Raw genomic sequence first — 17,808 nt, forward strand, 5'->3', positions numbered from 1 at the left:
AATGGTGTGCGTTGTTTGACGACCCCCGTGAAATGGTCGTTCGACCCCAAATGAGGTCGCGACCCACAGGTTGAGAACCACTGATTTAAAAAGTTAAAACATTGTGGAGACAAATTCATACACCAACCCAGAAAATTTTAAAGTTTCCTTTAATGGATCACAAAAGAATTTAATTTCTCAAGGCAGCAAAATCCTTGCTGGGAAGCCCTATCTGGCTTTATGACAGATAACCTAGAGCAAGCAAAATATTTTGAATAATACAAAGAGAATTATTTATCATTCTGTTTCAAATAAGAGGGTGTTTTTGGTCACAATAAGACTTAAGTTTGATTTTCTGAGGTGAGTGGCCCAACTATTCTAGTGACACAATGTTCCTTGAAGTTTATCTGCCATTTATTTTCCATAAAACAAAGGAAGGGTAATGAGGCTGTCTTGTAAGAAAGTTTGATGCGCTAGCCTTTTTATATGTTCTCTAATAGGTAAATTAGTTTCATTTCTATTGCCTTCAATCATTTAGAGAAGGGCTGGATTTTTTCAGTCTTTTCTGTTAGTTAATATGCAGCAAACTGGCCCCTTTTCCTATAAACTCACAAAAAAAATGGTCCAAATCCTTTTCTTAGGACTGGAATGTTAATTATAAAACGCACATGGAAGCGATATTTACAGAAGTGTGCTTCTCAATGCGCTGAGGGGCTCTTTTATCCCAACAGATATGTAAATCGAGGCACAATTTGCCCTTTAAAGGAGCCCCATGGTTTCCCTTTACAGACAACACCCAGAATTATAAACCTTGTAATATTTCCCGAATCTTCTTCAATCGCTTCCCTCCATTTATTAGAGCAATCAAAAATGTTACTAAACCTTGTGTCCTTACTAGTAGTCCTCAAAGGTAATGATTTCCACTATATCTTTTATTTCCATGTTCTGCTCCTGTATACAAGAGATCTCATTTAAAAAAAAAAAAAAACTTTCTTTTTAGGAGTCCAGTCTCAAGTCCAGTTGGTGGAGTCTGGAGGGGATGTGAGAAGCCCTGGAGGATCCCTCCGTCTCTCCTGTCAAGCCTCTGGATTCACCTTCAGCAGCTATAACATGGGCTGGGTGAGACAGGCTCCTGGGAAAGGCCTGGAATGGGTTGCACGCATGGGTTCATCTAGCACTTACTACTCAGACAAAGTGAAGGGACGCTTCACCATCTCCAGAGACGATGCCAAAAGCCAGCTGTATCTGCAAATGAACAGCCTCAAAGCTGAAGACACAGCAATCTATTACTGTGCGAGAGACACAGTGAGAGGAAGTGAATCTGAAGCTAAACAAAAACCTTCTTTTCTTCAGAGCAGTTCTTCAACTTGACTGAGTCCCAGATCCTGGATTAGTCAATGAAGATTGATTGATTTCTAATGAGAACTTCAGGATATTTTATTCTGGGTTTCAAAAAGTGTGTTGTAAGAAAAAAAAAATCCAAGTACCCTGTCCCTATTTACAAGGTGATTTGGTTTCATTGGAATGGAATATAGTCTTTTAGTATCATGGTGGAAGGATGGAAATGGAACTTTAGGATAATCCTAAATATTCAAACAGCCAAATATGCGCTCTGAATGAAACTCCTTGGAAAATGAGGTTGATGTGTCCTCTCCTCAGTTTTGATTCTGGAGGCAATGTTGTTTCAAACTCCAACTCTTTTTATAGGGCTGGGATTTCAATTGAAAAACACAAATGGAAGTTCACTGAAAGGTATTTACAAACTGTCCCTTTCTCCTAACTCACAGTGGGAAAAAAATGGGTCTGAACCATTTTCTTAGGATTGGAATATTAATTACACATCCAAACTGCAATTCATGTATTGACGAAACATCTGGACCCAAAGAATCTCCTTGGAGAATTAAGAACAGGCTTCCCCTCCAAATTTTTGACACTGGGGGGCAATGTTGCTACATGAAAATCCATTTTCTATGCAGCTGGTGGCGGTGGGGAAGGGAATAAAACAAATGTCATTATATAGTGTCTCATTTTGGAGGTCAGATACCTTTTTTATTTTATTTCTGTAAATAAAGGTTCTCAAGAAAATTTTACAACACAGAAGACTTCAATATAAAACTGAGAAATGTTATTAAAAACAGAGTTTGGGTTTTCGATCCCAGATAAACTTATCTAGGTATTTCAAATCTTTTCTGGAAATTGAAATCACATGAAAGGATTATATTATCACACTCAGTGAACATATAAAACACTTAAAACATTATAGATACTAATATATACACCAAACAAAAAGATTTCAAAATTTTCCTCAATGGAACTCAAAAGTACTTGCATCATTTTGAGAAGCGTTGAAATTTTGAAAGACTTTGTTTTATTGAATATACAGTAAACTCATAAGAAAAACAATGAGTCCCTACTTTTTTCTTAGGGTTTGATTATTAATTGAAAAACACGCATGGAAAGTATGTTCACCAAAATATGTTAGTCAATGTCATATGAAGCTCTTTTATCCCAACAGATATGTAAATCAAGACACAATTTCTCCTTCAAAGGAGCCCCACAGTTTCCCTTTTCAGAAAACTCCCATCAACTTAAACCTTGTGCTATTTGCCAAATCCTTCAAGTGAGCAAATATGTGGCTAAACATTGTGTCCTTATTAGTAATCCTCAAAGGTAATTGTTTTCTCCTACGTAGAGTTTATTACCATGTTCTGTTCCTCTATGTAGGAGATCTCATTAAAAAAAAAACTTTATTTTTAGGAGTCCAGTCTCAAGTCCAGTTGGTGGAGTCTGGAGGAGATCTGCAAAGACCTGGAGGGTCCCTCCGTCTCTCCTGCCAAGCCTCTGGATTCCCTTTCAGCAGCTTTAGCATGAGCTGGGGGAGACAGTTTCCAGAGAAAGGACTGGAATGGGTTGCACACATGGGTTCATCTATCACTTACTACTCAGACAAAGTGAAGGGACGCTTCACCATCTCCAGGGACGATGCCAAAAGCCAGCTGTATCTGCAAATGAACAGCCTCACAGCTGAAGACACAGCCGTCTATTACTGTGCAAGAGGCACAGTGAGAGGAAGTGAATCTGAAGCCAAACAAGAACCTTCCTTTCTTCAGAGCAGCTCTTCAACTTGACTGAGTCCCAAATCCTGGATTAGTCAATGAACATTGATTGATTTCTAAAGAGAACTTCAGGATGTTTTATTCTGGGTTTCAAAAAGTGTGTTGTAAGAAAACAACAACAACAACAAAAAATCCAAGTACCATGTCCCTGTTTACAAGATGATTTGGCTTCATTGGAAGGGAATGTAGTCTTTTAGTATCATGGTAGAAGGATGGAAATGGAACTTTAGGATAATCCTATATAAAAATCTAGTCAGCATACTAAAAAGCAGAGACATCACTCTGCCAACAAAAGTGTGTATAGTCCGGGCCATGGTTTTCCCGGTTGCAATGTATGGCTGTGAAAGTTGGACCATAAGAAAGACTGAGCACCAAAGAATTGAGGCCTTTGAACTATGGTGCTGGAGAAGACTCCTGCGAGTCCCTTGGACTGCAAGGCATTCAAACCGGTCAGTCCTAGAAGATATCAACTCCGACTGCTCTTTAGAAGGCCAGATCCTGAAGTTGAAACTTAAATACTTTGGCCACCTAATGAGAAGGAAGGACTCACTGGAGAAGGGCCTAATGCTGGGAAAGATTGAGGGCAATAGAAGAATGGGATAACAGAGAATGAGATGGCTGGATGGAGTCATTGAAGCAGTAGGTGTGAACTTAAATGAACTACAGAAGATGGTAGAGGACAGGAAGACCTGGAGGAACGTTGTCCATGGGGCCGCGATGGGTCAGACACGACTTCGCAATTAACAACAACAACAAAATATTCAAACTGCCAAACACACATTGGGGAAATATGCACTCTGAATGAAACTCCTTAGAAAATGAGGTTGATGTGTCCTTTCCTCAGTTTTAATTCTGGAGGCAATATTGTCTCAAAATCCAAACTGTCTACACATCTGGAAGAGGTATTTTCGGGAATAAAATATGTATAATTGTATATTTTCTTATTTTGGAATTGTCTAGTCCATCCCTCTGCTCAAGAAGCAGACCTTATACCAGTGATGGCGAACCTTTTAGAGACTGAGTGCCCAAACTGTAACCCAAAACCCACTTATGCATCTTTGGGTGCTGGGTGGGTGTGGCTCATTGGCTGGGTGTGGCCTATTGGCTGGGCGTGGCCCATTGGGTGGGTGTGGCTGTGGTAGTAATGGCAGACTGGGTGGGACTAAAAAGTTCAATCAATCAATTCTAACTTTGTAAGATATTTTTTCCAATGAGAAGTTGAAATTGACTGATTGATTGAACCTTTTTTTTTTGCACACAGTAGCAGAAGCCTAAAGAGAAAAGGTTTTATAAAACCCAGCTGAAGGCCTAGGACAGGGACGACAGCGCACGGGCCCACAGAGAGGGCTCTAAGTGCTTCCTCTGGCACCCGTGCCATAAGTTCACCACCACTGCCTTATACCTTTTCAGACAAATGGTTGTACAGTCTCTTCTTAAAAATGGAGGGGAGGGGGGAGGGAGGAAGATGAGGAGGATAACAGAGTTGGAAGGGACCTTGTAAATCTTGTACTCCAACCCCCCATTCAAGGAGGAGACCATATTCCATTTCACACAAAGTTTGTCCAATCACTTCTTAAAAACCTCCAGCGCTGGAACATCCACAACCTCTGGAGGCAAGTTGTTCCATTGATTAATTGTTCTCGCTGTCAGGAAATTTCTCCTTACACTCACCAAAAAGCTGAGAATGTTAATAAAATAATGTATCATTGATGATTGGCACCAGAAAAAAAAGTCTGCATATTTTAAATCTTTGCTGGAAATGAACCATTTTCTTAGGATTGGAATGTGAATTACAAAATGCACATAGAAGTGATGCTCACACAAATGTATTAGTCAATGCCCTGAGGGGCTCTTTTATCCCAACAGATATGTAAATCAAGACACCATTTCCGCTTTAAAGGAGCCCCATAGTTTCCCTTTTCAGACAACTCCCACCAACATAAACCTTGTGCTATTTCCAGAATCCTCTCTTGACAATTCCCTCCACTCATTAGAGTGAGCAAAATGTGGCGAAACATTCTCTTCATACTACTAGTCCTCAAAGGTAATTATTTCCCCCATATAGTTCCATGCTCTTCTCCTGTATGCAGGTGATCTCATTTAAAAATAATAATAATCTTTTCTTCTTAGGAGTGCAGTCTCAGGGACAGTTGGTGGAATCTGGAGGGGATGTGAGAAGACCTGGAGGGTCCCTCCGTCTCTCCTGCCAAGGTTCTGGATACAACTTTGGTGGCTACAGCATGAGCTGGGTGAGACAGGCTCCAGAGAAAGGACTGGAATGGGTTGCACACATCTATCATGATTCCAGTGGAAAGTTCTACTCTGAGAAAGTGAAGGGATGCTTCACCATCTCCAGGGACAATGCCAAAAGCCAGCAGTATCTGCAAATGAACAGCCTCAAAGCTGAAGACACGGCAAGCTATTACTGTGTGAGAGACACAATGAGTGGAAGTGAATCTGAAGCCAGACAAGGTCCTTCCTTTCTTCAGAGCAGCTCTTCAACTTGACTGGATTAGTCAATGAGAATTGATCTCTATCTAGAGAGAACTTCAGGATGTTTTATTCTGGGTATCAGAGAGTTTGCTGTAAGAAAATGCAAATTGATGAAAATAGCTTGAAAATTCCAGTTTCACCTTTCCTGTTTAAAAGGTGATTAATGTTCTGAAGAAAAAAAAAAACATGAAATGGAATATTGTCCTTTATTATCATGGCAGAAGCCTGGAAATCAAACTTCAGGGTAAACCTTCCAAATATCAATTGCTGAAGACACAGCAATTTATTACTATGCAAGAGACACAGTGAGAGGAAGTGAAACTGAAGCTTGGCAAAAACCAGCCATTCTTCAGAGCAGTTTTTTAACTTCACTGGATTGGTCAGTATGGATTGATTAATGTTTAGGGAGAACTTCAGAATATTTTATTCTGGTTATCAGAGAGTTTGCTGTTTACAAGGTGATCTATCTTGAGGGAAAAAAATACAAGGAATGGAATATTGTCCTTTAATATCACAGCAGAAGTCTGGAAATTAGTCTCATGGTGAACCTCCTAAATATCCAAACTGCCATTCACATATGGAGGAAACACCTGCACTAATACAAAATCCTTGGAGAATTAGGAACATGCTTCCCCTCCTCATTTTTGACACTGGGGGGCAATGTTGCTACATGAAATCCCATTGTGGGTGCCCGGGTGAGGTAATGAGTAAAACAACTGTAATTAGATATTTTGGAGGCCTGTTACGTTTTTTATTTTATTTCTGTAATAATTCTCTGAAAATATCTCAAGAAAATTTCACGTCTCAGGATGGTACAGTGTGCACTGGGAAGCTGAGACTTTTCATCAAATAATATATTGTTGGTTTTGTCACCAGAGAAACTGTTTAAACATTTCAAACCTTTGCTGAAAATGAAAACAAAATGAAATGGATTATATTATCATATTCATTGAACGTTTAAACAGTTAAAACATTATGGAGGTGAATACATCACCAACCCAGAAAATTTTACAGTTTCTCTTAATGGATCTCAAAAGAATTTAATTTCTCAAGGCACTAAAGTCCTTGCTGGGAAGCCCACTCTGGCTTTATGACAGATAACCCAGAGCAAACAAAATATTTTAAATAATACGAAGATATTTATTTATCATTCTGTTTCAAATAAGAGGGTGTATTTGGTCACAATATCACTTAAGTTTGATTTTCTGCATTGAGTGGCCCAACTATTCTAGTGATGTTCTAGTGAACTTTAGCTATCATTTATATTCCATAAAACAAAGGAAGGTTAAGGAGGATATCTTTTAGTAAAGATTCTAAGTCTGATGTGCTAGCCTTTTTATATGTTCTCTAATAAGTAAATTAGTTTCATCTCTGTTACCTTGAATCATTTTGAGAAGGGTCGAATTTTTTCAGTCTTTTCTGTTAGTTAACGTGTAGCAAACTGGTCCTTTTTCCTATTAACTCACAAAAAAAAAAAAGGTCCCAACCCTTTTCTTAGGACTGGAATGTTAATTACAAAATGCACATGGAAATGATGTTTACAGAAGTGTGCTTGTCAATGCGCTGAGGGGCTCTTTTATCCCAACAGATATGTAAATCAAGGCACAATTTCCCCTTTAAAGGAGCCCCATGGTTTCCCTTTTAATACAACACCCAGAAGCATAAACCTTGTAATATTTCCTAAATCTTATATATTTCCTATCACTTCCCTCCATTCATTAGAGCAATCAAAAATGTTACTAAACCTTGTGTCCTTACTAGTAGTCCTCAAAGGTAATGACTTCCACTATATGTTTTATTTCCAAATTCTGCTCTTAGATGCAGGAGATCTCATTAAAAAATATTCCTTTTAGGAGTCCAGTCTCAAGTGCAGTTGGTGGAGTCTGGAGGGGATGTGAGAAGACCTGGAGGGTCCCTCCGTCTCTCCTGCCAAGCCTCTGGATTCACCTTCAGCAGCTATTGGATGAGCTGGGTGAGACAGGCTCCAGGGAAAGGACTGGAATGGGTTGCAAGCATGGGTACATCTAGCACTTACTACTCAGACAAAGTGAAGGGTCGCTTCACCATCTCCAGGGACAATGCCAAAAGCCAGCTGTATCTGCAAATGAGCAGCCTCAAAGCTGAAGACACGGCAGTCTATTACTGTGCGAGAGGCACAGTGAGAGGAAGTGAATCTGAAGCAAAGCAAAAACCTTCCTTTTTTCAGAGCAGTTCTTCAACTTGACTGAGTCCCAGATCTTGGATTAGTCAGTGAAGATTGATTTCTAATGAGAACTTCAGGATGTTTTATTCTGGATTTCAAAAAGTGTGTTGTAAGAAAACAAACAAACAAACAAAAAAATCCAAGTACCCTGTCCCGATTTGGAGGTGATTTGGTTTCATTGGAACAGAAAGTAGTCTTTTAGTATCATAGTGGAAGGATGGAAATGGAACTTAAGGATAATCCTAAATATTCAAACTGCCAAACACACATTGGGGAAATATGCACTCTGAATGAAACTCCTTAGAAAATGAGGTTGATGTGTCCTTTCCTCAGTTTTAATTCTGGAGGCAATATTGTCTCAAAATCCAAACTGTCTACACATCTGGAAGAGGTATTTTCGGGAATAAAATATGTATAATTGTATATTTTCTTATTTTGGAATTGTCTAGTCCATCCCTCTGCTCAAGAAGCAGACCTTATACCAGTGATGGCGAACCTTTTAGAGACTGAGTGCCCAAACTGTAACCCAAAACCCACTTATGCATCTTTGGGTGCTGGGTGGGTGTGGCTCATTGGCTGGGTGTGGCCTATTGGCTGGGCGTGGCCCATTGGGTGGGTGTGGCTGTGGTAGTAATGGCAGACTGGGTGGGACTAAAAAGTTCAATCAATCAATTCTAACTTTGTAAGATATTTTTTCCAATGAGAAGTTGAAATTGACTGATTGATTGAACCTTTTTTTTTTGCACACAGTAGCAGAAGCCTAAAGAGAAAAGGTTTTATAAAACCCAGCTGAAGGCCTAGGACAGGGACGACAGCGCACGGGCCCACAGAGAGGGCTCTAAGTGCTTCCTCTGGCACCCGTGCCATAAGTTCACCACCACTGCCTTATACCTTTTCAGACAAATGGTTGTACAGTCTCTTCTTAAAAATGGAGGGGAGGGGGGAGGGAGGAAGATGAGGAGGATAACAGAGTTGGAAGGGACCTTGTAAATCTTGTACTCCAACCCCCCATTCAAGGAGGAGACCATATTCCATTTCACACAAAGGTTGTCCAATCACTTCTTAAAAACCTCCAGCGTTGGAACATCCACAACCTCTGGAGGCAAGTTGTTCCATTGATTAATTGTTCTCGCTGTCAGGAAATTTCTCCTTACACTCACCAAAAAGCTGAGAATGTTAATAAATATCATTGATGATTGGCACCAGAAAAAAATGTCTGAATATTTTAAATCTTTGCTGGAAATGAACCGTTTTCTTAGGATTGGAATGTGAATTACAAAATGCACATAGAAGTGATGCTCACACAAATGTATTAGTCAATGCCCTGAGGAGCTCTTTTATCCCAATAAATATGTAAATCAGGACACCATTTCCCCTTTAAAAGAGCCCCATAGATTTCCTTTTCAGACAACTCCCACCAACATAAACCTTGTGCTATTTCCAAAATCCTCTCTTGAAAAGTCCCTCCACTCATTAGAGTGAGCAAAATGTGGCGAAACATTCTCTTCATACTACTAGTCCTCAAAGGTAATTATTTCCCCCATATAGTTCCATGCTCTTCTCCTGTACGCAGGTGATCTGATTTAAATATAATAATAATCTTTTCTTCTTAGGAGTGCAGTCTCAGGGAGAGTTGGTGGAATCTGGAGGGGATGTGAGAAGACCTGGAGGGTCCCTCCGTCTCTCCTGTCAAGGTTCTGGATACAACTTCGGAAGCTACCACATGAACTGGGTGAGACAGGCTCCAGGGAAAGGACTGGAATGGGTGGCACACATCTATGATGATTCCAGTGGAAAGTTCTACTCTGACAAAGTGAAGGGACGCTTCACCATCTCCAGGGACAATGCCAAAAGCCAGCTGTATCTGCAAATGAGCAGCCTCAAAGCTGAAGACACTGCAGTCTATTATTGTGCGAGAGGCACAGTGAGAGGAAGTGAATCTGAAGCCAGACAAGAACCTTCCTTTCTTCAGAGCAGCTCTTCAAGTTGACTGGATTAGTCAATGAGGATTGATCTTTGTCTAGAGAGAACTTCAGAATGTTTTATTCTGGGTATCAGAGAGTTTACTGTAAGAAAATATAGGATGATGAAAATGGCTTAAAAATTCCCATTTCATCTTCCCTGTTTACAAGGTGATCTATCTTGAGGGAAAAAAATACAAGGAATGGAATATTGTCCTTTAATATCACAGCAGAAATCTGGAAATGAATCTTCAGGGTGAACCTCCTAAATATCCAAACTGCCATTCACATATGGAGGAAACACCTGCACTAGTACAAAATCCTTGGAGAATTAGGAATATGCTTCCCCTCCTCATTTTTGACACTGGGGGGCAATGTTGCTACATGAAATCCCATTGTGTGTGCAGGGGTGAGGTAGGGTGTAAAAAAACTTGTAATTAGATATTTTGGAGGCCAGTTACATTTTTATTTTATTTCTGTAATAATTCTCTGAAAATATCTCAAGAAAATTTCACATCTCAGGATGGTACAGTGTGCACTGGGAAGCTGAGAATTTTCATCAAATAATATATTGTTCGTTTTGCCACCATAGAAACTGTTTAAACATTTCAAACCTTTGCTGAAAATGAAAACAAAATGAAATGGATTATATTATCATATTCATTGAACGTTTAAACAGTTAAAACATTATGGAGGTAAACACATACACCAACCCAGAAAATTTTACAGTTTCTCTTAATGGATCTGAAAAGAATTTAATTTCTCAAGGCACTAAAATCCTTGCTAGGAAGCCCTATCTGGCTTTATGACAGAAAACCTAGAGCAAACAAAATGTTTTGGATAATAGAAAGAGAATTATTTATCATTTTGTTTCAAATAAGAGGGTGTATTTGGTCACAATGTGACTTAAATTTGATTTGGTGAGTTGAGTGGCCCAACTATTCTAATGACACAATGTTCCTTGAAGTTTAGCTGCCATTTATTTTCCATAAAACAAAGGGAGGGTAAGGAGGCTGTCTTGTAGTCTGATGTGCTAGCCTTTTTATATGTTCTCTAATAAGTAAATTAGTTTCATCTCTGTTACCTTGAATCATTTTGAGAAGGGCTGAAATTTTTCAGCCTTTTCTTTTAGTTAATGTGCAGCATTCCTATTAACGCACAAAAAAAAAAAAAATGGTTCCAACGCTTTTCTTAGGACTAGAATGTTAATTACAAAACGCACATGGAAATGATGTTTACAGAAGTGTGCTTGTCAATGCACTGAGGGGCTGTTTTATCCCAACAGATATGTAAATTGAGGCACAATTTCCCCTTTAAAGGAGCCCCATGGTTTCCCTTTTAAGACAACACCCAGAAGCACAAACCTTGTGATATTTCCCGAATCTTCTGCTATCGCTTCCCTCCATTCATTAGAGCAATCAAAAATGTTACTAAACCTTGTGTCCTTACTAGTAATCCTCAAAGGTAATGATTTCCACTATATGTTTTATTTCCAAATTCTGTTCTTAGATGCAGGCGATCTCATTAAAAAATCTTCCTTTTAGGAGTCCAGTCTCAAGTCCTGTTGGTGGAATCTGGAGGGGATGTGAGAAGACCTGGAGGGTCCCTCCGTCTCTCCTGCCAAGCCTCTGGATTCACCTTCAGCAGCTATTGGATGAGCTGGGTGAGACAGGCTCCAGGGAAAGGACTGGAATGGGTTGCAAGCATGGGTACATCTAGCACTTACTACTCAGACAAAGTGAAGGGACGCTTCACCATCTCCAGGGATGATGCCAAAAGCCAGCTGTATCTGCAAATGAGCAGCCTCAAAGCTGAAGACACGGCAGTCTATTACTGTGCGAGAGACACAGTGAGAGGAAGTGAATCTGGACCTTAGCAAAAACCTTCCTTTCTTCAGAGCAGCTCTTCAATTTGACTAGATTAGTCAGTGAGGATTGATCTCTGTCTAGAGAGAACTTCAGACATAGCTACCCATTAGCACCATTAGCTACCCATTAGCACCCAAAGGAAACACTTTAGACATCAGAATTAGTCCAAACCCTGTAATAAGTGGGCAATCTCCTTTGGAAAAAGAAATTTTACAATTAAATATTACAAAGGAAACCCAGACCCATAAACCTGCCCACACAGATATAGATGAACCCAGGAAGGATGGGGTACACCTCAGGAAAAGAACCATTTAAGGGATAAGCCAAACCAAATTTTAAAGTCGAAGGAAAAAGATTTTTTTTCCCCTTTCTCTCATTCTTCCTTCCCCGCCCTGAGCAATTCTGGGCAAACTGCCAAACTAAAAGAAACACGTGTCTTAGAAAACAATTAAACCCATCAACCTCACTAGGTAGAACTTTTCTAACACTAACAAGACAGACATAAACCATATAGAGAAACACATTTGCATGAACAAAGAAGTACTTCCCAAGGACAATATGAATCGCTACTGGTCCAAACAGACACAAACTAGATGGAATTAAATGAACTTTTTTTTTTCAAAAGCCAAATCATAATCTCAATAACTTGAGGGGTATAAGAACAGGACTCCTCACGTTGGGAAACTACTAGCTAGTCCAGAAACCATCCCTGTACCATTACTCCATCTGGTTTCTGTAAATAAATCTACTTTCTGGCAGCTTTTTTCATTCTGTGTCATTTCTTCCACCTCAGCCGAAGGTCTGCTTCCCAGCTGAAGACCCAAATCATGGGAAATCTTCCCACAATTCATAAAACAAATGTCATTAGATATTGTCTCATTCTGGAGGACTGATAATTATTATTTTTAAAAAAATATTTTTGTACTAATTCACTGAAAAGTTCTCAAGAAAATTTCACATCTAAGTGGGCTACAGTCTTCACAGTGAAACTGATATACATACATACCTACATACATACATATATACACATTGGTGGATTGTTGGTTTTGGTCTCCAGAGAAACTGTCTAGGTATTTCAAATCTTTGTTGGAAATAAAAACAAAAAAAGGGATTGCATTATCATATTCAGTCAACATATTAAACAGTTTTGGAGGCCAGATATTTTTATTATTATTATTTCCTTAATAATTCATTAAAACATTCTCAAGAAAATTGTACGGTTACTCAATGTAAAACTGAGAAATTTCATAAAAAGATAGATTTTGCGTCTAAGTCACCAGAAAAACCTATCTAGCTACTTCAAATCTTTGCCTGGAAAGGGAAACAAAGTGAAAGGATCACATTATCATATTCAGTGAACATATAAAACAGTTAAAACAATACAGATACTAATACATACACCAATCCAGAAGATTTTAAAGTTTCTCTCAATGGATCTGAAAAGCATTTAATTTCTCAAGACACAAAAATCCTTACTGGAAAGCCCAGATAACCTAAAGCAAAGAAAATACATATATTTTGGATAATACAAAGATAATTATTTATCTTTTTTTCAAATAAGGGGTTGTATTTGGTCACAATATGATTTAAGTTCGACTTTTGAGTTGAGCTAACTAATCTAGCTGAAACAGTATTCCTTGCAGTTCAGCTGCCATTTAATGTATTTGGGATTTTTCCATAAAATAAACAAATAAGAGAGTTCATAGGGTGTACTTTTCAGGCTTTTCTTTTATTTAATAAACAATAAATTTGCCCTTCCATCTATTAATTCACAGAAAATAAATGGCTCCCAATCCTTTTCTTAGGGGTGCAATGTTAATTACAAAATGCACATGCAAGTGATGTTCACAAAAGTGTGTTTGTCAAGGGCTCTTTTATCCCAACAGATATGTAAATCGAGGCACCATTTCCCCTTTAAAAGAGCCCCATGGTTTCCCTCTTCAGACAACACCCAGGAACACAAACCTTGTGCTATTTTCTCTTTTGTCTCTTGTCAATTCCCTCCATTCATTTAGTGAAAATGTGGCTCAACCTTGTGTCCTTTCTAGTAGTCCTCAAAGGTAATTATTTCCCCCATATACCCCATATACGGTTTATTTCCACGTTCTGCTCCTCTAAGCGGGAGATCTCATTAAAAAAATATTTTCTTTTTAGGAGTCCAGTCTCAAGTCCAATCTCAGTTGGTGGAGTCTGGAGGGGATGTGAGAAGCCCTGGAGGGTCCCTCTGTCTCACCTGCCAACCCTCTGGAATTCATTTCAGCAGCTATGACATGAACTGGGTGAGACAGGCTCCAGGGAAAGGCCTGGAATGGGTGGCATACATAAGCTCTGGTTCTGGTAGAACTATTGTAAAGATTACGTATTGTAAAGATTACGGACACGCTTCAGATCCACCATCTGAGACAATTCATCTACAGAAGGTTTTTGTGCAATTGTGATGGCTCTTGAAACAGTCACCGTCCACTGTGCCACGGTGTTTGAAAGTTTCCAAAATGTCTTGGTTCACACTATCCTTAAGTGTTTCAGTAAGACATTTTTTTCATGGCACCCCTAAGTTTGTAGTTCATGCAGTGTCTGACAGATGTTGAGTATTGTGTGTTACCTGGTGGTACCCTGGGATACTCCAATTTGGGAAGTTTCTGGAACGGGGAAGGCTCCTACACCCAAATCCACCTTGTAGATAAAAAACCCTTGCCACTTTCTGCCCAGGTAAAAAGTAAAGATGGCCAACGTGTTCTCCAGATTGCTGGGTTTTTTTGTTTTTTTTTTGCAACACACAGTGATCTAGACCAGGGTTTTTCAAACTTTTCCAGGCTGTGGACCTTGTCTGAGGAAAAACAAAAATTCCTCGCACTTCCTGATTCATGAGACAAAACTTTAGTGGTAGAAAATGAGTTGTGTCCGAGTGAATCTGGTGGGATTTTTTTAGTTCTACTCCGACAAAGTGAAGGGACGCTTCACCATCTCCAGGGACAATGCCAAAAGCCAGCTGTATCTGCAAATGAACAGCCTCAAACCAGAGGACACCGCAGTCTATTACTGTACGAGACACACACTGAGAGAAGTGAAACTGAAGCCAGACAAGAACCTTCCTTTCTTCAGAGCACTCTTCAACTTCACTGGATTAGTCAATGAGGATTGATATATGTCTAGGGAGAACTTCAGAATATTTTATTCTGGGTATCAGAGAGTTTGCTGTAAGAAAATGTAGGATGATGAAAATGGCTTAAAAATTCCTATTTCATCTTCCCTGTTTATAAGGTGATCTATCTTGAGGGAAAAAAAATACAAGGAATGGAATATTGTCCTTCAATATCACAGCAGAAGTCTGGAAATTAGTCTCACGGTGAACCTCCTAAATATCCAAACTGCCATTCACATATGGAGGAAACACCTGCACTAATACAAAATTCTTGGAGAATTAGGAACATGCTTCCCCTCCTCACTTTTGACACTGGGCACAAACAAAATGTTTTGGATAATACGAAGAGAATTATTTATCATTTTGTTTCAAATAAGAGGGTGTATTTGGTCACAATGTGACTTAAATTTGATTTGGTGAGTTGAGTGGCCCAACTATTCTAATGACACAATGTTCCTTGAAGTTTAGCTGCCATTTATTTTCCATAAAACAAAGGAAGGGTAAGGAGGCTGTCTTGTAGTCTGATGTGCTAGCCTTTTTATATGTTCTCTAATAAGTAAATTAGTTTCATCTCTGTTACCTTGAATCATTTTGAGAAGGGCTGAAATTTTTCAGTCTTTTCTGTTAGTTAATGTGCAGCATTCCTATTAACTCACAAAAAAATGGTCACAACCCTTTTCTTAGGACTAGAATATTAATTACAAAATGCACATGGAAATGATGTTTACACAAGTGTGCTTGTCAATGCGCTGAGGGGCTCTTTTATCCCAACAGATATGTAAATCAAGGCACAATTTCCCCTTTAAAGGAGCCCCGTGGTTTCCCTTTTAAGACAACACCCAGAAGCATAAACCTTGTGATATTTCCTTAATTTTCTCCTATCACTTCCTTCCATTCATTAGAGCAATCAAAAATGTTACTAAACCTTGTGTCCTTACTAGTAGTCCTCAAAGGTAATGATTTCCACTATATGTTTTATTTCCAAATTCTGCTCTTAGATGCAGGAGATCTCATTAAAAAAAAATATTCCTTTTAGGAGTCCAGTCTCAAGTGCAGTTGGTGGAGTCTGGAGGAGATGTGCGAAGACCTGGAGGGTCCCTCCGTCTCTCCTGCCAAGCCTCTGGATTCACCTTCAGCAGCTATTGGATGGGCTGGGTGAGACAGGCTCCAGGGAAAGGACTGGAATGGGTTGCACGCATGGGTACATCTAGCACTTACTACTCAGACAAAGTGAAGGACCGCTTCACCATCTCCAGAGACGATGCCAAAAGCCAGCTGTATCTGCAAATGAGCAGCCTCAAAGCTGAAGACACGGCAGTCTATTACTGTGCGAGAGAGTCACAGTGAGAAGAATTGAATCTGAAGCTAAACAAAAACCTTCCTTTCTGCAGAGCAGTTCTTCAACTTGACTGAGTCCCAGATCCTGGATTAGTCAATGAAGATTGATTGATTTCTAATGAGAACTTCAGAATGTTTTGTTCTGGGTTTCAAAAAGTGTGTTGTAAGAAAACAAAAAAAATCCAAATACCCTGTCCCTATTTACAAGGTGATTTGGCTTCATTGGAAGGTAATGTAGTCTTTTAGTATCATGGTGGAAGGATGGAAATGGAACTTTAGGATAAATCTCCTAAATATTCAAACTGCCAAACACACATTGGGGAAATGTGTGCCCTGAATGAAACTCCTTGGAAAATGAGGTTGATGTGTCCTCTCCTCAGTTTGGATTCTGGAGGCAATGTTGTCTCAAAATCCAAATGTCTATGCATCCGGAAGAGGTATTTTCGAGAATAAAATATGTATAATTGTATATTTTCTAATTTTGGAAGTGTCTAGTCCATCTCCCTACTCAAACAGGAGACTATATACCATTCCAGCAAATAATTGTCCAGTCTCTTCTTTAAAAAGGAGGAGGAGGGGGGAGGGGGAGGATGAGGAGGATAACAGAGTTGGAAGGGACCTTGGAAATCTTCTAGTCCAACCCCCCATTCAAGGAGGAGACCGTATTCTATTTCACACAAAGGGTTGTCCAATAACGTTTATTCTCTATTCTCTTGCATCACTTTGAGACGTATTGAAATTTTGTAAGCCTTTGTTTTACTGAATGTACAATAAACTCATAGGAAAACAATGGGTCCCAACTCTTTTTATAGGGCTGGGACTTTAATTGAAAAACACAAATGGAAGTTCACTGAAATGTATTTGCAAACTGTCCCTTTCTCCTAACTCACAGTGGGAAAAAAAATGGGTCTGAACCATTTTCTTAGGATTGGAATGTTAATTACAAAATGCACATAGAAGTGATGCTCACACAAATGTATTAGTCAATGCCCTAAGGAGATCTTTTATCTCAATAAATATGTAAATCAGGACACAATTTCCCCTTTAAAGGAGCCCCATAGTTTCCCTTTTCAGACAAATTCCACCAAGATAAACCTTGGGCAATTTCCTGCATTTTCCCCTGTCAATTCCCTCCATGCATTAGAGTGAGCAAAACTGTGGCTAAACCTTGCGTCCTTGCTAGTAGTCCTCAAAGGTAATTATTTTCACTAAGTAAAATTTATTTCATTTTCTGCTCTTGTATGCAGGAGATCTCATTAAAAAAAATAGAAGTCCAGTCTCAAGTCCAGTTTTTGGAGTCTGGAAGGGATTTGAGAAGGCCTGGAGGGTCCCTCCATCTCTCTTGCCAAGGATCTAGATTCACCTTCAGCAACCATGACAAGCACTGGGTGAGACAAGCTCCAGGAAAAGGACTGGAATGGGTTGCAGGCATGAGTACATCTTGCATTTAATAATCAGACAAAGTGAAGGGATGCTTCACCATCTCCAGAGATGATGCCAAAAGCCAGCTGTATCTCCGAATGAACAGCCTCAAACCAGAGGACACAACAGTCTACTACTGTATGAGAGACACAGTGACAGGAAGTGAATCTGAAGCCAAAGAAGAATCTTCCTTTCTTCAGAGCAGTTCTTCAGCTTGGCAGAGCCACAGACCACGGATTGGTCAATGAGGATTGATCGATGTCTAGTGAGAACTTCAGGATGTTTT

At 39.4% G+C, this 17,808-nt stretch overlaps 1 protein-coding gene and 4 gene segments (V, D, J or C); all 5 read left to right on the forward strand.

Annotated features, from left to right (window-relative positions):
- Positions 1-775: 775 nt before the first annotated feature.
- Positions 776-4,969, forward strand: LOC120300339 (immunoglobulin mu heavy chain-like). Its single transcript, XM_039326209.1, has 5 exons — positions 776-889; positions 980-1,336; positions 2,605-2,649; positions 2,737-3,051; positions 4,872-4,969. Exons 1-5 carry the CDS (start codon positions 850-852, stop codon positions 4,967-4,969), a joined length of 855 nt encoding a protein of 284 aa, XP_039182143.1. The 5' UTR covers positions 776-849.
- A 64-nt stretch (positions 4,970-5,033) lies between these two features.
- On the forward strand, positions 5,034-5,602 carry LOC120300347. The segment is given in 2 exon segments: positions 5,034-5,139; positions 5,226-5,602. Coding segments are annotated over 2 exon segments (417 nt in total).
- A 1,647-nt stretch (positions 5,603-7,249) lies between these two features.
- Positions 7,250-7,812, forward strand: LOC120300351. The segment is given in 2 exon segments: positions 7,250-7,361; positions 7,442-7,812. Coding segments are annotated over 2 exon segments (411 nt in total).
- Positions 7,813-9,202: 1,390 nt separating this feature from the next.
- On the forward strand, positions 9,203-11,045 carry LOC120300353. The segment is given in 3 exon segments: positions 9,203-9,318; positions 9,405-9,725; positions 11,038-11,045. Coding segments are annotated over 3 exon segments (369 nt in total).
- Positions 11,046-11,102: 57 nt separating this feature from the next.
- LOC120300354 lies at positions 11,103-16,109 on the forward strand. The segment is given in 2 exon segments: positions 11,103-11,216; positions 15,799-16,109. Coding segments are annotated over 2 exon segments (351 nt in total).
- Positions 16,110-17,808: the final 1,699 nt, after the last annotated feature.

Source organism: Crotalus tigris, unplaced genomic scaffold (genome assembly GCF_016545835.1).
Source record: "Crotalus tigris isolate CLP2741 ecotype Arizona unplaced genomic scaffold, ASM1654583v1 scf7180000017614.5298720, whole genome shotgun sequence".
Lineage (NCBI taxonomy): Eukaryota > Metazoa > Chordata > Lepidosauria > Squamata > Viperidae > Crotalus > Crotalus tigris.

Coding starts and splice junctions, on each gene's coding strand:
- LOC120300339 (XM_039326209.1), top strand. CDS start 850: ATGTTACTAAACCTTGTGTCCTTACTAGTAGTCCTCAAAG. Junction 890..979: donor CTTACTAGTAGTCCTCAAAG/GTAATGATTTCC, acceptor CTTTCTTTTTAG/GAGTCCAGTCTCAAGTCCAG. Junction 3,052..4,871: donor AAGAGGCACAGTGAGAGGAA/GTGAATCTGAAG, acceptor CCATTTTCTTAG/GATTGGAATGTGAATTACAA.